Raw genomic sequence first — 26155 nt, 5'->3', positions numbered from 1 at the left:
TCTGTTTCTTTATTTTTTCAGTCTTTGTATGTGTGTGCTGCAGTTTGTATCACTTCTATTGAATTATTTTCTAGTTAACTTTTTCTTCTGTAATGTCTAACCTGATGGTAAGGGTATCCAGTAAGTTTTTCATTAAACATATACTTTTTTAGTTATTTAATTTCTATTTGGTTATTTTATAATTTTCCTCTTTTGGTATTATCCATTTGTTTCTTCCATGTTCATGTTTTCTTTAAATCCTTGAGCACAATTATGATATATATATATATATATTTCAAATCTTCATGCCAATTTCTTCATTTTGGGGTTTATTTGTATTGAGTGCTTTTTCTCCTGGTTATGGATCACACTAAATGCTTTTTGTATGTCTGGTAAAGTTATAAATTTAGGTCACACATTGTGGATGCCACATAACTGAGCAACTTGATTTGTTGTTTGCCTCTAAAGAGGGTTGAATTTTCTTCTGGCAATCAGTTAATTTACATGGAGATCATGTTGGTTTTTTTAGACTTGCTTTTCAGCTTTACTATGCTGTTTCTGGAGCGGCCTTTATTATAGGAATACACTAATTCTACTCCCAAAGTTTGGCTTTATGTGGTGACTACTTAATGCCCAAGATGTTCAGCGAGGTCTCTCCTCTGGCTGGTCAGAACTCAAATATCCCCCAGTGCTGTGTGAGCTCTGGCATCTCCATTGAGCTCACTGTTCCCCTGCAGTTTTTCTTTCCCCAGTAGCTGTTCTTTATCCTACTTTCTCTCTGGAACCTCTCCCTGTGCATATGCAGCTTTCTATTTAGCCAAAGACTTGAGGACTTTTCTATGGATGTTCCTGGAGCTCCTTTCCTCCACAAATCCTTTCATGTTATTACCTAGCCTAGAAAATCTCAGCTGTTTTAGAATCCCAGCTCCAGTCTCCTTCCTCAGTTCAGCAAGACTGCTGTGGTCGGCTTGGGCTCCATCTCCTTGTTCTTCAGCCCAGGAAGAGTCTCCAGGAACAAACCCAAGGTAGTTATTGGGTTGATCTCATTTGATTGCCTTTCTAAGTTATCTCAGTTTATCTGTTCTCTAATATGTAAAAACAGTTTTTTCCATATATTGTATACTCATTTATGGAAGAAAGGCTGTCCTTGTTAGACCTGGTTTTCTGTTCATCTAACGGCCTCTTTCGCTTTTCAGCATCTGTGTATCCTGCTTTTGTTCTTCATGTTCCAGCAACCCATATCCTTTCAGACCACTGGAGCTCAGGACCCACTGTGTTTATACAGGTCAGAATATATATGTGTGTGTGTGTGTGTGTGTGTGTGTGTGTATATATATATATGTTATATCTATTCTAATATACACACATGTGTACATATATACACATATGTATACTTGTATATCATATATATGTGTGTATATATGTATACTTGTATACATATATATGTGTGTATATATGTATACTTGTATATCATATATAGTGTGTATTTATATATGCACACATATGTATACATATATATGTGTGTATTTATATATGCACACATATGTATACATATATATGTGTGTATATATATTCATACTTATATCTATAAAGTATATATACTTGTGACCCAAGACAAAAATAGCAAATTCGACCTTCGTTTCAGGGGTTGGAGGTTAAAAATGTTAGATTTCTATGGTAGAAATATTGCACTGATATTTAGTGGGCGTTGTGGAGTGGTACTGTTTCTAAGCATTTGCTCATATGTACTCCTGAGCTTTCAATTAATGTGACCTCATCACCTCCAGATATCCCCCTGCATCCATAAAACTACTCAGGAAAAATAGCCAGCCTAAAATTTCTCTTCTCGCAGGCCCTTTCTTCAAAAGCAAGATTCTTGAGACATTTTTCTACACATTCTGGGTCTGAGAGAAATTTGGTTCTAGGAAGTTGGCTTGAAGCATGAAGCATGGCTCTTTTAACAGAAATTTCAGTTGGCTGATGCCCCTCTTACAGTAAAAATCAAAGACATACGCATTTGGGTAGTTTTCTGGGGTCTTCTGGTGCCGGTGTGGTGTCATAGATGACCAAGACTGACACTTCTTTCCTGTGATGGTGGTGGAGGATGTGCCTCGGTAGCTCTGTCCATCACCATGGTAGCAGTCCTGGACCACAGGGGTTAGCTCAGGTGGTGCTGAAATTAAAATAAAAGAAATCAAGCTTAATAATTACTGAAAAAAAAAGAAGCGTGAAGCAATTTATGACAAAAACAGTACACTAGCCTCTGAGAATTATGACTGTTCTCTTTTCTGTAGTAGCAGACAGATTAACATAAAAAATAGATTTATAGCATTTTAGAAGATTAATAAGTTCTTAGTAATGTTTCATTTAAAACCTGGGTGGGAAAGAACAGATAGAGTACTTATAATTGGAAATTGCACTTATGTGCAAGCTCTTTTTTGTGGATCCCTACTGAGTGTTCATGAGAACACGAGGGCAGATGAGAGGAGGATGCATTCAGCAGTGCAGGCTGTGGGTGGTGGGTGGCTGTCAGTGGGGGGGCAGACATGAAAGCTTTGTACATTTTTCTAGATCCTTCCTCAAACAAAGCCAAAGACCAAAGCTTCTGGGTGATAGGGCAGGAGATGGTCCTGCATCTAGGACTGCAGGCAAAGATCCACAGCTTCTCAGAGAGTGGTGGAGGCAAAAATCTTATTCCCTTGGAGAAGTTACAGGGAATCCTCTTGTGCCCAACATCCTGCATTGCAATGAAGCAGAAGCTACTACTCTTTCTTTCCAAACCCACCACAGGTACAAGTTCCATCAGAAGGAGGCACAAGAACACTGAAAAATCACTATTTTCAAAGCTGAGCTGTGCTCAACTGGCCTAAGAGGGAGGTAGACCAGGGAGATAAGTATTCTCCTACGTCCACCAAAAAGTGAGCATTCAGTAACAAGAAACAGCTGAGTGTCAATGGGGTTAGATTATGTGTATGAAGATATCTCCTCTGTAGTGCAGGCATGCAGTGACTGCTGAAATCTGGGAATGGATAGGAATACGGAGAAAACTCTTCAGCACCCCAGGCCCCACTCTAAGTAAAAGATAGCAGCAGCACATCACTGGAGGAATTTATATCTGTGGTGCACTTAAGGTAAAACTAGCAATCACAAATCCCAATTCAGTTAAACTAGTGACTACATTGACTCAATTATCCACAACATATATTTGCAAGAGAAGGGTGTCCATTTCAAAGTATAAATAATATTTACTGTAACCTCTACTGTTCTTCTATTTATAATGCCTAGTGTTTGATTAAAGAATTACAAGACACACCAAAAAACCCAAGGGGGGAAAAAAGCCACTGTTGAATAATAAAGCAATCCAGAGAGCCAGACTTAGAGAAGATGCCATCTGGAAACTATCAGATTGGGATTGTGTGATACCTACGTTAATATGTTAAAGGATCTTGTTGTAACGGTGGACAGTATGCATGGATAGGTAGAAAATTTCAGCAAAGAGATGGAAACTATAGAAAAGAGTAACATGAAAATGCTAGAAAAAAGTCATAATATCAGAGATGAAGAATTCTTTCAATGGGCTGAGGAGATGACTAGACACAACTGACAAAATAATCCATAAACTTGGAAATAGGTTACTAGAACTTATCCAAACCAACACACAAAGAAAGAAAAAGAATTACTGAAAAAAAAGGAGAACAAGCTTACAAGATTTATGAAACAACATGAATGTTATGGGTTCTTAGAGTCCCAAACACGTGGTACTTAGAGTCCCAAAAGGAAAATACAGAGAGAGAAAAGTGCAAAAAGAAACATTTGAACAGATAATGGCTATGAATTTTACACGGACAATGAAAATCAACAATCTAGGCTGGGCACAGTTGCTCACACCTGTACTGTCAGCGCTTCGGGAGGCCAAGGTGATGGGCCATCTGAGGTCAGAAGTTTGAGACCAGCCCGGCCAACATGGCGAAACTCTGTCTCTACCAAAAATATAAAAATTAGCTGGGCCTGGCGGCACATGCTTGTAGTCCCAGCTACTCAGGAGGCTGAAGCAGGAGAATCACTTGAACCTGGGAGGTGGAGGTTGCAGTGAGCCGAGATTGCACCACTGCACTCCAGCCTGGGTGACAGAGTGAGGCTCCATCTCAAAAAAAAGAAAAAGAAAAAAATCAACAATCTACAAATCTAGTAACTCAGAATACCTCAAGCAGATTAAACACAAAGAAATTAATAATAAACACATCATAGTCAAACTGTTGAAAAACAAAGATGAGAAAATCTTAAAGGTAGTCAGAATAATGACCTATTGAAAACATAGGAACAAACATCAGATTACTAGTCAAACTATTTAAAACAGAAGATAATGGAACATGATCATTAAAGTGTTGCAAGGAATGAAACTCTCAACCCAGTATCTACATGCAGCAAAATTACTTTTAAAAACTGAAGGCAAAATACTTTTCCAGACACTCAAAATCTGAAAGACTTCAGCAGTAGCAGACCTGTGCTACAAAAAATGCTAGAGGTTGTTTTTCACAGAAAGAATCTGACACCAGATGGAAATTGAGATCTACCCCAAAAGATGAGAAACACCAGAAATGGTAAAATAAAGAAAGAAAGAAAGTATTTAAAATAGTTTTATTCTTAATCACTTTAAAACACAACGATTAGGGCAAAAATAGTGTCAATGTATTGTGAGATCCATGACATAGTAGAAGTAAACTTCTATTACAGAGAGTAATAGTATGGCATTTTGGGAGGGCAGAAGTAGAACTGCAATGATATAAGGTTTTTATATGTCAAGTAGAATTATATCATTTGAAGATGGAATATGAAAAGTCAAAAATGTGTATTATAAACATTGTGGAAAATACTAAAACCATTAAAAATTAATTTACTAAGAGAGTAGTGGAGATAAAAATCTAAATGAAGGCAGAAAAAGATGAAAAAAGGAACAAAGTTTAAATGGGACAAAGAGAAATAACTAACTTGATGGTAGATGTAAATTCAACTCTATTAACAATTGCATTAATGCAAATGGTTTGAGCATCTCAATTTAAAAGCTGAGATAAACTTAAAAGATATATCATACAAATTTCAAAGATATATCATACAAATACTAGTGAAAATAGAGCTGTGAGACTGTATTTATATCCCCATAAAGAGAGTTCAGAACTTCAGAAGAAGGAATATTCCCAGAGATGATAAGAAACATTACACAAAGATAAACGGGTCCTTTCATCTAGAAGACGTAACAATCCTAAATACATATGTGCCTAACAACAGAGCTTCAAAATACACAAAACAGAGTTACGATCTAAAAGAGAAATAGACTACTTTACAGTTAAAGTTGGACACATCACCATTCATCCACAGTAGTCAATGAAGGAGGAGACAGACAATCAGTAAGGATACAGAGGAACACCAGCAACCAACTTCACCTAAATGACCTTGAAGGAAAACCCCACCCAACAACCGCAGAAGACACATTCTTTTCAAGAGCACATGAAACATTCGCCAAGATGACTATATTCTGAACCATAAAACAAACCTCAACAAATCTAAAAAAACTGAAATCATACAGGGCACACTCTCTGACCACAATAGCATTAAACTAACAAAGCTACTGTATATTGTGATGACGCAATAAGGAGAGCACTTGGGCCCTCAGTAAGCTCCCATACCCTTGCTTACCTGTGGGATCCAACTGTTCCGGGGATACTGGGGAGGAGTCACAGGACGGTATCTTACAGTACTCCCACCGCATTTGTCTGTTGGTTGTATAGCACCATGGGGCCTTTTCTCCATCAGGATTGCGGCAGTAGTTTTCATCCAAATTTCTGAAAAAGAAGTGATTGTGAGTTTAGCTTTCCAAAAAGAAAAAAGTCTGGGGAACCACACTTTGAGAACAACTGTTACGGGAAAAAACGTGCTAAAGTTCATTTCCTTTACTTATGACTAGATCAGTTTTTCTTCCAGAATACTTTATCCTGCGTTCCTACAGTAACTAAAACTAAGGCAAAGTCAATGGAATTTCACATTCCATAGCAGCAGAATGAGACCAGAGGGGACTTACTTGCAGGGAAAGTTTTCTGGTGTCCTGTTATGTGTGTGAGGGGTCTGTGCACTCCAGCGCTGACAGGTGTGCCCGGACACGGTAACAGCCACATTCCCGCGATAGTTTTCACCTGTTCCCTTCAGACACTGGTAGGTGGGACCAGAAGATGGTGGAGGTGTTGCTTGAATGGGAAAAATAAATTCCAATGAATATATATATTTTTTGAGACGGAGTCTCGCTCTGTCACCCACGCTGGAGTCAGTGGCATGATCTCAGCTCACTGCAACCTCCACCTCCCGGGTTCAAGTCATTCTTCTGCCTCAGCCTCCTGAGTAGATCAGACTACAGATGTGTGTCACCACACCTGGCTAATTTTTTTGTATTTTTAGTAGAGGTGGGGTTTCACCATATTGGCCAAGCTGGTCTTGAACTCCTGACTTCGTGATCCGCCCGCCTCGGCCTCCCAAAGTGCTGGGATTACAGGCGTGAGCCACCATGCCCAGCCCTACAATGAATAATTTTAAAATAGAGTGCACAGATGGATGTTAAGGAGGATGACTGCAGGGTGCTCTGGCCTGTCTTGGCTTCTGCTCAGCCTCTCTTGGAATTTGGCACTTGAAAATTGTTTCATGTTTTCAGATGAAATCAATTTAGTAGCATCTATGCCTGTGAGACCCTTTCATGAGGAACTCCTTCAGAGAAAGACCCTTGGGTAGATGCTTCTTTCTATGTTCTCTTTGCTCAGTTCTTCCTACCTGGTAAGTATCAACACGTGTGACCTCCCACCCCGAATTCTAGCATACACCAAAGGTCCATTCTCTTTCCTGAAGAATAAATTATTCACTGAGTAGACATGACTGAATGGCACCCAACATGCCATAAAAGCCAAACAACAGGGAAAGAGTCCACGGAAAGAAGGCAAAAAACACTGCCAAGGAAAAGTGTGTGCATCCAGAAATCAAGATATTCTTGAGGAAAAAAAGATGACAAAAAGAGAAACTGAAAAAAAAAGAGAAATTAATATTCAAAAAAAGGGAGAATGCCTGAGGAACTTCCGCTTTCAAAGGACATGTGTCAGAGGAAAGGAGGGGAGGCCAACCCTCACTGAATCCTTTTTAACCTTTCATGCCTGTCTTTGTCTTAGTGTGTAATCCTTTGCTTCAAATTCTCAGAGAGGAAAATATGATAAAATTGTTTACATCATTTCTACTAGGTCTGCCGCTTCATCTTCTCCTCCTGAACTCTTCCCCACCCCCACCCCTCACCCTCTGCTTCCCAAGTTGGAAAAACTGGACACCTACAGACCTGAACGTTGTAAACAAAGACACTCTTTGTTTACAAAACAACTATTAGAACTCTGGTTGAAAATGAAATCCATGTGTCAGAGAGCATGGGTCTGATTTCCCTTTAGCACAGAGAGAATAGGATGAACAACACCCAAAGCCTACATTTCAGTGAACTCCTGAGGCAGAAGTTTCAGTTGCAAAGAAAGAAAAACATGATAAATGGACGCTCTGATCAGTCACCTACAATAACCAATAACCATAACTGTTTTAAACCAGCAATAAAATAAAGACCAATAACATCCCATAGGGCTGTAGGTCACTTTTCAGAGGCTGCACTCAGGCACTGACACATATTTTCTTTTCAAGAACAGGGCAGGTCAGAATCCTGGAATCTGGGTGTGCACCATACTCACTGCAGCGGGGGATGTTGCAAAGTTCCCAGCGCTTGTTGGGGTCGGTGGTGAAACACCAAGGCCGCGGCTCCCCATCGGGGTTACGACAGTAATTCTTCTTCAGGTTCTTGTTTGGAAATCTGAATGGACAAGAAAGATTTCAGTAGCACTGAACATTTACATGTCATGGATGAGACTCTTTTTCAAGAGCAAACATTGAGCACCTGCTGTGTGCTAGGCACAGTCGGGCATGGAGGAGGTAATCGCATGAAGGCTGTGTTCAGAGATGGCAACTAGGAAACAAGGTTGGCCCTGTATTCCAAGGACTTTCTTTTTCTGTTTTGTTTTTAGAGACAGGGTCCCACTTATTGCCCAGGCTTGCCTTGAACTCCTTGAACTCACTCAAGCAATCCTCCCGCTTCAGCCCTTTAAGTAACTAGGACTACAGGCATGTGCCACGCTGCCAAGCACTGTTTTTCTAACAGTTTACATGTGTAAAAATCACTCAACAGAATCAGTGACCTCATCATTTTGGCCATCTGGAAAACTGATGTAAGCAAACTCCAGTTATTCAACCACAAATAATAGCAGTCTTTAAAATGCAAAGTGCTCCCTGCCTAAAGATACTCATCTAGTGCCTAATAGAGCCAAGAAATGGGTATCTTCATGGCTGAAAGGAATGGTCCTTCTGGTCTACCAGGCTCTGCTCCCACCAGCCTTGAAGCTTAGAAAAACCAAGAGGAGAAGCTGTGCTCCTGCAAGGGTCTTACCATGCAGTATGGGTCTGGATCCTTCCTCAGTGGGGCCCCGTGGCTAGGGCCGTTGGATGCACTCCATGCCTGGTGGCCCTCTGCGCTTATTCATTCCCTCTCTGAGATTGTAAATGCTTACCAGGATGGAAAGAGGAGCCAGCAGCGGCTTAAGCAATCCTCTTCTCCTTCTGGTTTCCTGGAAGTGCCTTTACCCAGTTTTGGACCCTTAGGCCTTTCCTGTATTTCTCCTTTGAAGGAAAATGGCAGCTGCTGTGTTTTATGCTAGCTATTTGGAATGGGAGGTGTACAAATTCAGTAGAGCTGCTTTCCACCGTGGAATCTGTGGCTCAGCCGCACTTCTGCATTCTTGAAAGCCCTGGTATGGCCCTATAGTCATCATAGAATGAAGAGGAAGACCAGAAGCAACTGTGGAATGGGAGGTGTTTTCCAGCACAATTAATGTGAAATAGAATACTCACAAAACCTTATTCTAGGAACCATCATGACTTTCTAGAGCAAGAAGCTTATTCTCATTTTAAATTCATGGCCCCATTAGAGAATCTGATGGAAGTTCTGAATCCTCATTCCAGAAAAATGCACTGATGTAAATACACACAAAACATCAGGGATTCAAAAATCCATGATGTCTGCTTATAGGTCAAAGGTTAGGAGACTTGAATCTCATTGGTACAAAGGGAAAAGAAAGACAAGGAGTAAAGAGAAAAGGAAAACATTTGGAAAATACACCAGCAACATGTGTGTGTGTATTTCTCAAGACAGATGTTAATGTATTCATACCGACATTAGTGTTTGAATGTGTGTGCATATCAGCTGAGGATCTGGTTATTATTCAAATCAGATTCAGAGGGTGTGACATTCTGGATTTCTAACAAACTCTCAGAAAACATCCCTGCTGCTGACCCATGGACGACATTTTGAGCAGCAAGAATGCGTATTTCACTTGCAATATTGTGGGAGGAGGTTAGCTTTGAAATTAAAAACATGGCCGGGCGTGGTGGCTCACGCTTGTAATCCCAGCACTTTGGGAGGCCGAGGCGGGCGGATCACGAGGTCAGGAGATCGAGACCACGGTGAAACCCCGTCTCTACTAAAGATACAAAAAAATTAGCCGGGCGTGGTGGCGGGCGCCTGTAGTCCCAGCTACTCGGAGAGGCTGAGGCAGGAGAATGGCGTGAACCCGGGAGGCGGAGCTTGCAGTGAGCCGAGATTGCGCCACTGCACTCCAGCCTGGGCGACAGAGCGAGACTCTGTCTCAAAAAAAAAAAAAAAAAGAAAAGAAAAGAAATTAAAAACATCAGGCGTTCACTTCTTGAGGAATGCTAAAATATCTAAATGACAGCAAATGTCTGATAGAGCTGCAGAGCCTTAAACATGGAATGTTTTTCCCAGTGAGACTTACTTGGAAGGAATGTATCCGTGAGCATGTGGGCTCTGAGAGTCCCAGGCCTGGCATTCCTGTCCAGACATGGTCCTGGAAATTTTGCCATCATAATTTTCTCCACTGCAATGCATACATTCCTCTGGACAGAGTGGGAAGGAAAGACAGGAAGAAGAAAACTGAAATGGATGAAGCAAAATAGAGAGTAAAAACCAGAATCCTACTCACTTAAGTGCGACTTGCCTCTCATTCCGATGTAATTCACAACAGGCACTTGGCAATAAAATTGGCAGTAAGGACTCAGGATTTTCTACTATCATCCAAATGTCATTTTCCTTTTAAACCGTAACATTCACATATTTTAGTCAATACCCCCTCAACTATTGTAGTCATGACCAAGTTCAGAATTTCCATGATGCCATGTCCTTAGACCAGGATGCACAGGCCAGTGGGGAGCCAGGGGTGCATATATTCTCAGGAGTCTATGTTCTCCATTAGGAGTTTTCAATATTCGGCATCTTCATTTCAATAATGATATTTAAAACTTTGTATGAGATTATTGTGATCATTCCACTGACTGCTGAATGACCTGGCACCGTCTCAGGGTTTTAGTCTGGAGTTTTTGTTTATGCTCGTGGCCTCACGGAGAACAATAGTCACCTGAAGTGACAGCGCTTCTCTTTTTATGTTGTTGACAAGCATGACTGGCTCTTTTTTGCAAAATTATTCACAAACTTAAACTTTGATTCAGAATTATTGAAGTAACATGGTGAGGCAGAATAATATGTGACTTAAATTTTAATGGAGTACTAAGGAAAACGGGCAGACTTAATACAAAAGTGATGCATTGGTGGTGCTTAAGGGCAAATACCTATAACATGGTGTACAAAAACAGGATCCCCATGATTCAAATAGGTGGAAGTGATGGGAGAACTGAGTTGTCACACAGTACCATATCCACACTGTCACACAAATCTCACCTTTATTCATTCCCATTTGCACTAATAAATGTAGCCAGAAATGTGAAATGATGACAGTTTTTTCAGTATGATTTTTTTTTTTATTTTTTAGCATTGACCTTTGAGGTGCACTATTAAATTGGTCAGTCCATTGAAATAATGGATTGCTGATTTAAAAACTGGTTCCTTGCTTAGCTTCAGCAAAACAGCAAAGTCTACCACATTAAATGTTATTGTTTATTTGATTTTTATTGATTTTGTTGTTTTATTTTAACTACTTAATTGCAAATCTGTCTTGGGGTTAACACTGTGTAAGAGTTTTAAGCATAAGAAGTTTATACTTAGAGTTTAGATGTAGTTTTATATTTGTACATGTTGATGTAACATTTTAATGAAAATAATTCAGATCTGCTGGGCATGGTGGCTCACACCTGTAATCCCAGCACTTTGGGAGGCTGAGGCAGGCGGATCACCTGAGGTCGAGAGTTCAAGGATAGCCTGACCAACATGGAGAAACCCTGTCTCTACTAAAAATATAAAATTAGCCAGGCATGGTGGCACATGCCTGTAATCCCAGCTACTTGGGAGGCTGAGGTAGGAGAATCGCTTGAACCCGAAGGCGGAGGTTGTGGTGAGCCGAGATCGCACCATTGCACTCTAGCCTGGGCAACGAGAGCAAAACTCTGTCTCAGAAAACAAAAAAAATTTTCAGGTTAATTCTGGGGTCTGAGCAAAGTTTTGCTCCTTTCCGAGAGGTGAATACGTTACTCAATTATTAATAATATCCCTGTGGGACGGGGCTTTACAACAAATTATTTTACAGGTGAAGAGCAGAAATGAAAACATTTTCTAGGGCCACTCCTGACCTTCACACTCGGGAATGTCGCAGTAGTCATATCTCTGTTCTGGATCAGTAGTGTAGCACCAGGGCCCCTGCACATCGTTGTCTGGATTCCTGCAGTAGTTCTCCTCCAGTCCCTCTGAGGGGTGTGTAGCAGGTGAGAATCTGGGGAGGATGGAAAAGAAGCACTTAGACTATATTCTAAAAATCAGCTTGCTATTAGCGAGGCAGAAGGAGATGCTCTCGATTCCCATCTGAGATTGTCATCCAAATGCATTTCAGCTGGGTGCTGCAGCATTTGTGTGGTCAGATTTTCAATTTCTCTATTGATAGGCTGCTTCTGGCACAGTAGCTAATATTACCATTGCTACTGTGACAGCCAAGTCTTAGACAGAGCCAAAATATTTTTATTGCACAGTCAGGAGAAATATAAAGGCTTCAAAAGCCTGCCATGGTCTTAATTCATTCCAAACACTTGCTTTTGTCAGTTACCCTTTTTCTCTGTAAAAATTTTCGTAGTTAATACGATTTTGTCCATGTGAACTATGTGCCAGGAATTCCACTAACATCTTTCTACACATTCTCTCTTTTAGTCCTAATAAATAAAACCATTTGAGAAAGGTGTTACTATCCCTATTTTACAGATGAGAAGACTGAGTGGCAACGTAAAACAAAACAAAACAAAACTTGCCTAAGCGTAAATAGCTGTGAAGAAGCAGATCAAGAATTCAAAGTTGATCTGTCTGATTCCAAAGTCCTAGTTTTCTCTGAAATGCAGCTTGAATTATTGGGGATGGAGGAGGGATTTAAGCTGATTTTCAGTTCTAGAGATGAGTTGCTGTATAGAGACAACCATTTAGATGAAAATCACAAGACTTACAGTCTAGAAAGGCAGGTTTTATTTCTGGTTCTTCTGTGAACCTATTTGGGGTAACCCCCACCCCCCGAGACCTCAGTTCCTTCATAAAGATGAGCCTAGACTACCTCATAAAAATGGCCCAGAGTGTTTCCATGGACCCCGATAGTCTCTGACTTCGCCATTCGGTTGAAACAGTTTTCATTAACTCACGGGGAATATTTGATCTGCTCATCTCATAGGGATATAGCAAAGGCAATTTGTTGAGTGTTGGGGGAATGGATAAAGGTGAGTAACAGGCACTAAGTTCCTATTTGATAAGCATCATTACTGAGAACTTAATGCCACCTAACACCAAACTGGGAAAAGTACAAAAAAATGCACTAAAATAAATAATAGGCAAGTTGCGACATTTGAATTTCATGTATCTTCATTTTCATTTTTATATTTTATTTACTATTTTGCTCCACAATTTGAGTCGAACATGTGATGAGAGTTCTAACTTGATATGTTTACTTCAGTCCCAAACATAGTCATCTTTGGTCTTTTCTCAGATTTGGCCTAAAACTCATAGTTTCATTGATTTTTTTTTAACTAGGCATTCTTCTATGTTCTAGGTCTTCAAGAAACCTCCATACCCAAGAAAAAATAGAAAGCAACCATGTTCTACTATGGTGTCAAAAATAGTTGAACATCGACATCAAAAAGATTCTTTCTGTCTGCTTATTCACATATTCTGGTTTGAATTAAAAGTGATGAAATTATCCTAAATACAGTTGGCCCTCTGTATCCCTGGGTTGCATATCCACAAATTCAACCAACTGTGGATGGAAAAGACTTGAAAAAGATGAGAGAAAATAACAATATGACAATAAAACATAATACAAATAAAAACAATACAGTATAACAATGATTACATAGCATTTACATTATATTAGGGATTATACAAGAGAAGGTATGTAGGTTATATGCCAATACTGCACCATTTTATATAAGGGACTTGAGAAGCATGGATTTTGGTAGCCACAGGGGTCCCGGAACCAATCCCCCACAGACACAGAGGGACAACTTTACAGTAGATGAACACAAAGATGAAAGGGAAAGTCTTACCTAGGTCTGTGGGGAGAAGTGGAACTCCATTTTTGACAGGTGATGCCAGTTTTTGTTTTGGACATCGTCCCTCTGTAGTTCTTTCCATTCCCAATCTTGCACTCTGAAAGATACACTGAAGGGAAGTCCACACAGTGGTCAAAGTCTTTCACAAGACACCACATGAAGGTCTGCACAGCATAGTCACGTTGAGAAAAAGATCTCATGCGCCAGACCCCCTGTTTCTGCTTTCAAAAAGATCATCTTTTGCATCTGCACAAAGGCTGCAGTAAACTGAGCCATTCCATACTTTGATTCATGTATTCAAATGCTACTCATGAGCTCTCTGTGTATCGAGCCCCACCAGGATGCTGGGGACACACGGGGCACAGTGCAGTCAGAGGCTTGGCTGTCATGGAGCTCACATTCTAGTGGAATCAGGCAGGGGGTTTACAGGAAATATTCAAGGAAACAATGTGAAATAAGATCACTTAATGATGACACATGTTACATACATGATGAGACAGAGTGAGAGAATGGGAAAAGGGCTTTTTAGATGGGGGAATGGCAGGCTTTTCAGAGGCTGAAAGAGATCCAACACACTTCTATTTCTTCAGGCTCCCCGCAATATGAAGAAGTGCCAAACAGGGCTGTAAAATTGTGGTCTACTGTAAATGGTTTGCACTAAAAGTTCTCAACCAGTTTCCACTCAACCAACTCACCAGTTAGCCAATGGGCCCTCTCCTGCATTTAAAAGAGTCCGGTGCCCACCTGGGTCCACATGCAGCTGGCAGGTGTTTGCTAGTGTGCCCACCCGTGTCTGTTCCCCCCACATGAGTTATGTGCTTACAACGAGTCATTTCTTTGCATTTTCCAACTTTCTTACAGTTATATTTAATTAAAGATGATCTAAACTGAGAAATGAATGTGAAAAGAAAAGAAACAAAGCTCTTTTTTGTTTGGTTTTTAACTAAATTAAATGTTTTTAACAAGTTGAAACATGAATCATTTAAAAAATTGCTATCAAATCCACGGAGGGCAATCCACTCATATAGTTGACTATAAAGCTTGAGGAGGAATTCATAAAAATCTAAAGGTTTTACACATTCAGATTGATTAATAAATGTCGAGATATGGTCCACTTCAAAAATAAGGAAAGTAATTATTGTAGATGTTGCACTAGAGCATAGTTTATGCAGGAAATGCACCAGAGACCTTCTACTGGTGACCCCATATTCGAAGAAAAAAAGCCTCTGCTCTACATCAAAAGGTGTCAAGTACACTTGTGTTTTCAATGAAAATATAAAATGTTTAAGGTATATTTGCACCATCATTTAAGGTTACCCACTTTAGCCATTTTTTAATTCACTGATCAATCACATGGGGAAAGTACTCCTAACATACCTACAGCAAACTAATGCTTTTAACCCAATACTACGTATTATGATTGCAAGTACATCTTCATTGGGACATAGTATTACAGTAGACATAAGACACTCATCAAAAGTGTAAACTCAAGGCACTTTGTGAAAGGGAGGTCTAGGGGTCAAGGAAGTGATGATTGAGCTGACACCTAGGAGATAAGAAGGAGCTGGCACAGCAGGACAAAGGTGAAGAGGGTCCCAGGCAGGAGGGCGTGTACTTGGGGTGGTGAAGGAACAGAAGTAAGGCCAGTGTAGAAAAGTTTAGCAAGCCAAGCAAACAGCAGCTGGGGGTTACTTAAATAATGCCGGGCCCTAGCACATTTGGGAAGTCTTTGGGTCTTATTTTAAGGGCGCTAGGAAGGGCTTTAAACAGGGAAGTTACATTTCTTAGAGATTACGTGTACAGCTACAAGTAGCCCCAACCAGTGGTGATAGGGACTTGGACTCGGTGAAGGCAGTGTGGCTGGTGGCAAGTGGCAGAAGTAAATGTGATCTAACACTGACTGTTCCTGGCAAAACCCTGGCAGGTAAGTTAGCAGCAGGTCAATATCCCACAGCAAAGAAACAAGGACCAAAAAATGACTGACTTTTGACTTTTCACTTCTTTTTTGTTTGTATGTACCCACCAGAGTTTATATAACCTTTTGCTCCCTTCTGTCACTTTGAAAACAAGCAAACTAAGCCTTCAAACTTCAGACTTCAAACTCAACCTACAGTCATTCTCATGTTCCTCCTGGTTAACAATTTACAAATGACATATTTAAATGTTAGCATTTTGTAGAGAGAATCAGGCTTTTTTTTTTTTTTTTAAATCTAGTACAATTAGGTGATCCTATTTAGTTTACCATTTGCTTGCTACTTGTAAGAACGAATAACTTCACCAGATAAAGTTTAGATTTAATCTGTACTTTAATCTCAAGAATTCGAGATAAATAGTGGTAAGGAAGAAAGTACAATGTGTACAAATGAAACCCAGAAAGATGAGTCAATGTGTAGAAATAATTCCAACCCAAATAAATACTATTTAAAATGCTACTTAGAGTTTTGCTGTGATACTAGACACAATATGGCACATCATCCTCAAGAATACAAGAAACCAGTCCTCTTTAACACCTGTGATGCAGAATATTTGGAGAGCTAAATTGTTATTATTAACGGTCTTAATACCTGGCCACCAACACAGTAGAGGAAACAGTTTTTAAAGTGTCATACATCTCTTCAAATATTCATATGCTTAATGAAACATTTGCACATCTAAAAAGGCATGCAATTTCTATTGAAATCCTGTCTGCCTCTTATTCTAAGCAATGGGACTACTGACCCACATTTTAAAATAAACTATAGAAAAGGAACTGTAACTTTTACACATTTTTAAAAGACAACATTTCAGAAATCTGAGAAAAATATAGACCATGTCCCCCAAAATGTGAATTTAAGAGTAAAAAGATGTGTGTCCCAATCCAAATGTTTCTGAGGATTAAAACACCTCAGTATTTCTATTTTACAAGGCTTCATCCAGATATTAGGGCCCAAGGACCATGGTCACCCTGCAGAATAAGAAGCCAAGATCAAAAGGAATGCTTAGACTTCCCATCTCCTTGTTAAATATAACATAATATTTTAAAAATCTTATTTTCAGGGTCATAGAGGTAGAAGTGATTTTGTAAATCTAATGCTTTCATTTTTTGAACAACAAAAAAATTAAATCTTAGAGGTGACATAATATACTCAAGCTGACATGGTTAGTTAGTAATCAAATCCTGTCCTAACTCAGAATTCAATTTTACACCAGCATAGTCCCTTCCTCCTCTGGTCTCATAAATTAAAGATAGAATAGAGAAGGAGGAAGAGTGGGAGGATGGGGAGGACAGGAGGAGGAGGAGGAAGAAAACGTACTCACCTTTCTTTTCAAATAAAACTACATCTCTCATCCTAAAGATTATGGAGGACTTCCTGTTTTCAGCCATTACCACACATTGTTGCTCTTTACTGTGATATTGGAATGCCCTGCAGAACGAAGCAGGAAATCCAGTAAGTATTTTTCTTTATTTAAAGAAAACAAATGTTTATTAATAAGTGAGACATGCTAAAGATCATTGAATATCTTGAGGGACCAGAGAGCTCAGAATTGCTGCCTCTTTCAGTTATTTGGGCATGGCATCAATGAAGTACTGAACAAAATACACCAACGTGGCAGTAAGTCTTGTTCTCTCATGCCCTTACCTTTCCTCCCTCATAATTTTCTCTTTCTTTCTGTTTCAACTGCTTTACTTCTTCACTCATCTTATTAATTTTTGTTTTTGGGTTGGAAAGAAACAACTCTAGTTGCTTTGAACCCATTCCCCAAGCTGGTCTGTCTCCATGACCTCCCAACTCTGATCAGTTCCCCTGAACCTCTGCTCCACATTCCACCCCGCCCTGGCCCCTGACCCCTCCCGTCTCCATCCCGTGGTCCGGCTATGTGTGCTCAGTCTGGCGTCCATAGCTACCTTCCCAGGCCCATTACCTACGCAAAGTCTCTGCTTTAGTCAACTTGATCTCTTAATGGTCCGCCTCAGAAGGTGCAGGGCTGCATCTTCCCCTGCCTTCCTGGTGCTTGTCAAGAGCTCTCTCAACTCCAAACCCAGCTCAGTTCCCACCTCCTCCCTGAGCCTTCTCTAGCTGCCTCAACCTTAGGCACTGTTCTTTCTTCTGGATCTGGGTAGAGCATGCATTGATTATGCCTGTACCTCACTTGGGCTGTCTTTTTTTTTTTTTTTAACATTATATCCAGTTTCTTTGACTACACCTTAAATACTAAAGGGCAGGTACTGGATCTTGTAGCTATAAGTCATTGCTCAGATCTATCTAGGACACTTTCATTCACATGATCCTCAACAAACATTTACTGATGATGATGTTAAAAACTGGAGCTCAGAACAATAACTGCTAATGTTTATGTCTGGTGTAAAAACAAATAACTTCCTTTTAGGGTATTTTTCTAACAAAGACTCCAATAAACCTTAACAAGAAGTTGTTAGTATGGCTTCACATACTATGAGCAAATATAGTTCCAAACTCTGGCTCCATAAATTTCTCTTTCCTCTTAAATCGTTAATAAATTTGTGAGTAAATTACTTGCCATCTGAGTTACAGATTTCTGGGTAGGTGCAATGACAATGAAAATACCTGCAGGTGAATTCTTTCTCCTCCTCACATTTTGCTGCACATTCTTCTATGCTTCCTGCCCCCAGCTGCTTCTTAGTGACGCTTAACAGTGAAGCCCCCTGGGTATTCACATAGTCATCCAGCGGCTCTCCTTGACCTAGAGGTGGGAGATCCAAGTGGAACAAATGGTCAGTAAATCAACACCAATGTCTAATTGTCATGACTTCCTTTTAATCTATTTGGTTAGCATTAACCAAATAAAACTTGCTGTTTACTGGAAGTAGAATGGGTAGCTATGAATCAAAATGTTTAGTTAAGAACACACAGTTGGGCATGTGGACATAAATAAAGATGGCAACAAAAGACACTGGGGACTACCAGAGAAGGGAGAGAGGGAGGGAGGCAAGGGCTGAAAAACTACTTAGTTAGTAGATATTTAGCTCACTACCTGGGTTATGGGATCATTTGTACCCCAAAGCTCAGTGTCATGTAACAAACCTGCACATGTACCCCTGACTCTAAAAGTTGAAATTATAAAACAAAGAAAAACAGTTTAATTAACAGATTGCAAGATAGTAAAAGATTAACTGGATTGATAAACAGGTTAGAACTATGGAACCACTATTATGTTACCATATTAGTGGATATAAATCCTTAAATAAGAACAAATTTTATGTTTGCTATCGATTGTGCCATGTCATGAGAGAAGAGTAAGGCACCATCAGTGGCAGTTGTATTACCAAGATTGATGTTGATTTGTTCATCCCTGGGTAGAAATGGAACTTGGAGGCCATTGTTTGATTTCTTACAATACGTGCTTTGGTTCTGACACTGTCACTTTAACTGGTGGGAAGCGTCCTTTGAATGGTCCCTCCTTGAGATACATAAATTTTGGTGCGTGGGTGATGTTGGCAATAAACAAGAACTGAACTAAATTATGTTGCCACCTTGGACGAAAATTGGGCAAAACACTGGAGGGTAAGAAGCTCCTCAACAAACAAGGCCATTTTTTTACGGGGCTTACAACAGTCACAGAACACTACTAATTGGGGAGAAATCAGTTTTTCCAAGGTGTCGACAGGTATCTGGATTTCGGAGGAAATTGTAAAAAAGCAGAACCTGGGACAAATACTGGTCTTGGTTTTTCTTTGAAGTCAAATCTGAGACAACGAATCTGTCCGAAAGCTGCTTTCTGCCTGGTCATGGCAGAGGGTGGCCAAGGGGGCCTCAGCTGTGTTCCCACCACAAGGCTACAGAGTGTCCCCCGTCCTGAGGCTCTTCCAGACACCTGGCTGAGCTTTGGTAGCTCTATTCAAGCCTGGAGATGCCAACTCCATCCTTGGCACAGAATGCTAGTGATTTTCACAGGGGTGAGAGGTCAAAAGAGGCTAATAAAATGAAGATAGCCAAGCTCCATGGAATTAGACAACAGGACAACCTTGACCACTTTGAGGGGCGTGGTGGGGGCCGAAGGCAGAGGGAGTGGGTTACAGAGTGACTAGGAGAGCTGTGGAGGCGGCAGCAGGAGACAAGCCTGGCTCTGAAGACAGCGAGCCCTCCAGGGAACATGGGGTCAGGGGAGGTTCTGAAAGGTGACACACTGCAGAGCGCATTGGTTTGTATGCTGATGCCAGGTATCCAGTAGGAAGGCAAATGAACAGATTCTCATTCTCAGAAAGGCCCGTCCTGACCTCCTGAGGGTACACAGAGCACAAGGGGCAGGACAGGGAGGAGGATGCACGCTCATCGATTCATGCAAAGTCCTCGGCCAAAGTTCCCCTGCTCCCCACCTCTGGGACTTTGTCCTTCCTCAATTTAAGACATCCCAGGCTGGAAAAATGGATTATTGGGCAGGAGTTGGCTGATGCGTTCTAAACCGAATCCACTAAAAAGCACTTGAGAGATGTATCAAAAGATCACAAAGAAATAGGTGCTTTCAGCCCATATCCATGTCTTTACCCTGCACTTTCTGCCAACTTGAACTCTCATTTCCAAGAAGAGTTGTGTTTTGGTTAATTCTATAGCTCACAGTGTGACTTCAAAACACACAATAAATCCACAAAGTGTGTCCTACAGTGAGTTCAGTTAAACTTTCTAGCCGGGCGCGGTGGCTCACGCTTGTAATCCCAGCACTTTGGGAGGCCAAGGCGGGCGGATCACGAGGTCAGGAGATCGAGACCACGGTGAAACCCCGTCTCTACTAAAAATACAAAAAATTAGCCGGGCGTGGTGGCGGGCGCCTGTAGTCCCAGCTACTCAGAGAAGCTGAGGCAGGAGAATGGCGTGAACCCAGGAGGCAGAGCTTGCAATGAGCCGAGATCGCGCCACTGCACTCCAGCCTGGGCGGCAGAGCGAGACTCCATCTCAAAAAAAACAAAAAAACCAACAAACTTTCCGAAGAGTTTTTTGAAGTATAGCAGAGCAGGCTACAATTGATATTCAAAAAAAGAAAACTTCCATTTATTTCCCCCTTCAATTAAGTTACTTCTGTGTCAGGTTATTATGCTTCATAGCGCATCACTGCTGAGATCCCCTCCCCAGCTCATGTCCCTAGGAAATATCCCAAAACAGAATCAAACGTTTTTCTTTTTAATTTGAAATAATTTTCCCCCATTTTTTTTTCTCTTATTCACCTTTAGGACTCATATGGCAATAGGATTTGATAGGCTTATTTGCTGGCAGGGAAACATCAAACAAATATTTTAGTGGAAAAATACATTTATATTATAGGCAAAATGCAGATGTATATTGCTACTGATGCAAATGTATTTTATTAATGGTGTGAGAATTTCTTCCTCACTGTGGTGTGCAAATGTGTATGCATATTTGCATGTGTAAAAGACTTAATAATTTGTGAAATGGAAGATGTTTCTCCACTTCCCACTAAGCACGGCTGTAAAAGAAACTTTTTCCTCTTCCTGGGCATTGCAGCACACTGGAAAGATGATACATCCACAGAAAGCCTTGCTTTCCAAAAGAGCTTATGAGAGAATGTGCCCCCCAGGTTGGTTAAAATATATGTTAATCCTATGGCAGAGAAGTTTCATCTAGCCTTTGGGTGTAGCCCGCTGAATAAGTTCATAGTGATCTATGTCCTAGTTTCCATGCATTGAAATATAATATTCATACCCCCCAACATACACCAATTTCTTACAAAAATTTCTTTAATTTTCTCCTGCCCTGTATTTTCTTTGATAATTCCTTGAATGGCTTCCACTAAATTCAAATGTATTTGACTCTAAAGTACAATTTGTAAAATTTTATCTGGTAATTTATAGATTGAATTTCAAGTATACATTATTTACATGAAGAACTACTAGCAAATCGTATGATTCCGTTTGTATGAAATGTTCAAAATGGCAAAGATACAAATACAGAAAGTAGATTAGTGGTTGCCAGAAGCTGAAGATTGGGGGTAACAGCTAAAGAGAGTGGAGTACCTTTTTGGGGGTATGAATAGTTTTAAAATTTATTCTGATGGTGGCTGCACAACTCTCAATATATTGAAATCCATTGGATTGTATGCCTTAAATGGGTGAATTCTGTATGTTAATTCTATCTCAATAAAGCTTTTTAAAAAAAAAAAGAAAAAGGACTACTAGCACATGTTTAGAATATTCTTTCAAAGGCTTAAACAAAGCTGAAAAGTGAGAAGAGCCCTAGATTCCTTCTGGGAAACTGGCTTAAATCCAGGTTTCTTTATTTCCCAGATTTGAGAATTTGGTCACTGAGCAAATAACATGATTTTCCTAAGTCTAGATATTCTTTGTTTATAAAATGAGCATGAATATGCTACCCTACCTATACCACGAGCTAAAGAAGCTAGTATTTGTAAAGGACACACACTCACACTCACATTCACACACAGGTATGTATGTATGTGTAACAATGTAGGGACCTAACCCAAGCACTAAGTGAGTATTTGTTGAATCACTGTCTGCACACAGCATCTGGCAAATGGATGCGTGTGATTTTTCCGGGGATAAGAGGCAAACGTATACCGATGGAAAGCCTTCCTCAGGCCATAACAAAGAGAGAACTGCTGAGTCCCTGACCCTGCCGCCACCATGAACTGGTGAGAGAACAGAATATATTCAAAGAGATATTTCATTGTTTTAACTTGCAGGTGAGGGGAGCATGACACCGTAACAGAAATGATATAAATTAGTCAAACTGAGAACCAGGCGAAGAGGTCAGCCGTGCTTTGCATAGTTAGCTACACTGGCTGTTTTTCAATTAGACTGGCCATTATGTGGGTGCACTCATTTAGATTTGAAAAATCACCCATTATTTTCTCTGCCCATTCATTCCAGCACCCTGACAATCTTCACAGGAAAATTAAACTTATTTCTTGAGGAATTCCTCAATCTTATACAAGATTTTCAACTGGGAGTTTCATGAATCAAAAATTAAACGAATTGCACATAAAGCCATGGCATATGTATTTTTACTACATTGTGGGAGAAAAAATAATTATTATAATTAAAAAAAACTATGTCTTACCTGATTTCAGAAAGAAAAGAAGTAGAAGAACCACTTCCTTATGTTCCATTTTGGGACTGGCCAGCAGTGCCCAGAAAGTGTGTCCCAATCCCAGGATGTTGTTGACTTACATTAGAGTAAACGCATCCACAAACCAGATAGTCAAATTAAGTTAATGATTGTCTCGGAGACCCATGCCACTGGCTCAGCAGGGTTCAAACATTACCTTGAATAAAGGGTCCTTACAAAATGTTTGAGGGTGGAATTTGCAATAGATGCTGGGAAGCGGTGAAAGCAATCTCCCCTCTCGGCTGCTCCACGCTGCCTTCATGTCTCCTTACTCCTTCCCTCACCCTTGTACTTTATCTCTTGCAATTAGTCTTATTTCCTCCCCTCTTCTTTTATTCCCTTTCTTTTGGAGAAAATGAAATCATAAAAGTATCTCACATTTGCTGGTACCTTCCATGGCGAGACCCTCTGCCAAGCGCTGCACGTCCATAGCCTCCCTCAAGCTTCCCAACAGGCAGTGCTGTTCTCATTCCTGCTGTGCGAGGGATGGGTCTGAGGCCTTCCCCAAGTTTGTGTGGCTACCCAAGGGTGCAGTTGATAGACAAAACCCTTTCAGGTCTTAGATGACAAACTTAAGTTAGGTGTAAACGTTAATATCTCCACATCCTACACCAAATGACATAGAAATTACAACATAAGTGAAAGCATTTTATTATCTTCAAAATTTCTTTATTCCCAGTGAACTCACATGTTTTCTGTAATTATAAATCATGTTATAAGACATCCATCTTTCCCCCAAATAAACGTATGGCATATTATTGTATTCTCATTCTCATGAAATAAAGCAAGACTGGTAGCATTAAGTGGAAAGCGTTTATCTCAATTTTAATTGTTGAACCTGTGCTTTTCCCGGGCTTAAGACTAGAGCAACCAGGTAGTATATATGCTTTAAAACTTCTATTTTAGTGTTCAAAGATATTTAGGAATAACTCAATTGACCTCTCTATTTTAGATGTGAAATAAGGACCAGAAAGCATCATTCCTCTTTCCAGGCAGTGAAATTCCTGCCTATTCATTAACTGGCAAAAGAGTAGAGGAGGGAGCCCAGTGGTCTTGGGTGGAACGCCCTGCGGAATTCCCTGGGATTGAGGAACCATGCAGAACCCTCAAGAAGAACCCACGCTGGGCAACAAGAGGGCGGCCCCATGTGAGGGACAGGGCGACCAAATCGCATTTCCTGATTTCCTATTTTAGCCTCACTCTCTTCTCTCCTCAAATTCTTACCACTCCCTTTATCCTCTCTGACTCACCTCATGGCCCAGTTCATTAAAGGGCACGGAAGGTGGAGGCAAGTTGAGAAACCAGCAGTGGGCAGACGTTTTATTTTTAATGTGAAATATCTCTTAGGGGGCTAAGGTTGATCTGTTTGAGAAAGTACTTAGGGAAAAAAAAAACAGACTCAACTAACTTATAATGTTTCTAGTATGTGTTCATTTCGACTTAAAATATTATTTTAGCAGTTCCTCCTGGATAAGGCACCTCAGGAATGATGTTATCAGAAATTCCGTATCCACATTCTTTTCTTTTTTTTTTTTTTGTCATTTTGGTTTTGACTTGGGTGGTGTTGGTATAGCTTTTGCCCAACTTTCCCCTGGTAGTTGTTGGATGCACTCAATTCTACAAATGTGATTTTATAAATTAGTTGCCCTCCTAATGGCCTCCTGGCTGTACATTCTTCCCGACCTGCATAATCCCTCAGCATCGTGAAAGCACAGAGGGACGTTGAGCAGAGCTCTGTGCTGGCGCCACCGCACTCTGTAGCCTGTAAGAGAGCAGCAAAGAGGAATGCATTGCTCAGGTATAGACGGGGGTGGGTGCATAGAGACTTCCGCTGTGGCACGGCCCTTCATGTCCAGGGTAGGCATGAAGCAATGGACTATTCCAGATTGTGCGTAGGAAACCACACTGCACTCTTAGAGGGATTTTTGCTCTAAAGACAACTAATTCAAAATAAGGCGCTTTCTACCTGAAAGAACGGCATGAACTGAGAAAAGTTATATATAGAGAGAGATCTCTGTGTACTACAGTCAGGTTGCGCATATTCTGAGATTCATGTATTCTTATTTAGTTCAATTCCTTATTTATTGACCACTTACTGTGTACAATATTGTATTAGATTCTTTTAGGATTACAGTTGACCCTTGATCAATTTCGGGGGTTGGCACACTGACCATACACAGTAGAAAATCCAGGTATAACTCTGACTCCCCCAAACTTAACTACTAACAGCCTGCTGTTGACCAGCAACAGTTAACAACATGTATTTTGTACATTATATGTATTATATACTGTATTCTCACAATAAAGTAAGCTAGAGAAAAGGAAACGTTTGTAAGAAAATCATAAGGAAGAGAAAATACATCTATGGTACTGTTCTAGATTTATCTATACAGTAAGTTTACACTGCCTGTTTACAAGATGAATCATCTGTCTGAAATGGAAGCAACCCCAGCTGCAGACCTGTCTCTGTTACATATCAAGCAAATCAAGTTTTTCTTGTAATGTCAAATGTCATGGCTTTTCTGTGCTTCTTGGGAGCACTTCCAGCATCACTGGTGCCACTTCATATGGATCCCATGGTGTTACTCAAGGTTTACAGTATTGCACGAAACAGGACGAAAAATACATGCAAACAGGGAGAAGGCACCTTTTACTGTGATGCGCAATTCACCGGGGATGAACTGCTCATGCCGGGATGTTGAGTATCACAGAACGTTTTAAGTGGATACTCGCAACACCTGAGCTCATTGCAACAGCAACAGGAGGAGGCTACGAAATTATTACAGTAGTGTGGTATGCACTATGGTTAAATTTATGCAGTTACAATTTAATACTGCGTCTTGATGGTTGTATACACTTCTCTCAACTGAGAATAGCACCATGTATGATCTGTGAGTGTTTTTGTACATAAGTTTTACTAAATTTTAACTTTTGCAATAGTTTTGTTATATTTTATGGAAGTAAATAATAAAATAGACTAGGTATCTACATATATTTTATGCATTCATGACATACTTAACTCTTTCTTTTTTTTTATATTTCTAGCTACATGGTTTGTCTTGGAGTTTTTTCAAATTGTTGCAAAACTCCAAAACATTTTCTAACACATTTATTGAAAAAAATCTGTGTGAAACAGTTCAGATGTGCATTGTTCAATGATCAACTATATGTCTAAAAAGTACAAATCAGTCTCTAACCTTCCCCAGCCTCTCTATGCTAAAGGAACTACAGGAAACTTTCGCACGCAAGATGTGTAGAGATTCTGCTGCTGCACTTGTAGCAGGCATAAGAACATTCAAATAGGCCGGGCGCGGTGGCTCATGCCTGTAATCCCAGCACTTTGGGAGGCCCAGGCAGGTGGATCACGAGGTCAGGAGTTCGAGACCAGCCCGGCCAGCATGGCGAAACCCCATCTCTACTAA

The 26155-nt window shown here is 40.3% G+C and overlaps 1 protein-coding gene and 1 long non-coding RNA gene across 2 annotated transcripts in view; one reads left to right on the top strand and one right to left on the bottom strand.

Moving 5' to 3' along the window:
- The window catches only part of LOC115834475, a 62160-nt gene extending 48867 nt beyond the window's left edge, over positions 1-13293 (top strand). The window contains exons 2-3 of the long non-coding RNA XR_004029407.1: positions 1176-1264; positions 13140-13293. This is a non-coding gene — a long non-coding RNA (uncharacterized LOC115834475). The remainder of the gene's footprint in view (positions 1-1175; positions 1265-13139) is intronic.
- Positions 1-22845, bottom strand: part of PLG (plasminogen) — a 52422-nt gene extending 29577 nt beyond the window's left edge. The window contains exons 1-10 of the mRNA XM_012506089.2: positions 22686-22845; positions 18204-18339; positions 16936-17042; positions 13633-13747; positions 11692-11831; positions 9888-10008; positions 7737-7855; positions 6056-6218; positions 5674-5819; positions 1993-2152 (exon numbers count right to left, since the gene is read on the bottom strand). Coding sequence (XP_012361543.1) covers positions 1993-2152; positions 5674-5819; positions 6056-6218; positions 7737-7855; positions 9888-10008; positions 11692-11831; positions 13633-13747; positions 16936-17042; positions 18204-18339; positions 22686-22734 — 1256 coding nt within the window. The 5' untranslated portion in view covers positions 22735-22845. The remainder of the gene's footprint in view (positions 1-1992; positions 2153-5673; positions 5820-6055; positions 6219-7736; positions 7856-9887; positions 10009-11691; positions 11832-13632; positions 13748-16935; positions 17043-18203; positions 18340-22685) is intronic.
- Between the last annotated feature and the right edge of the window lie 3310 nt (positions 22846-26155).

This window comes from Nomascus leucogenys, chromosome 3, assembly GCF_006542625.1.
Source record: "Nomascus leucogenys isolate Asia chromosome 3, Asia_NLE_v1, whole genome shotgun sequence".
NCBI lineage: Eukaryota > Metazoa > Chordata > Mammalia > Primates > Hylobatidae > Nomascus > Nomascus leucogenys.
This window is presented reverse-complemented; position numbering and strand designations above follow the sequence as displayed.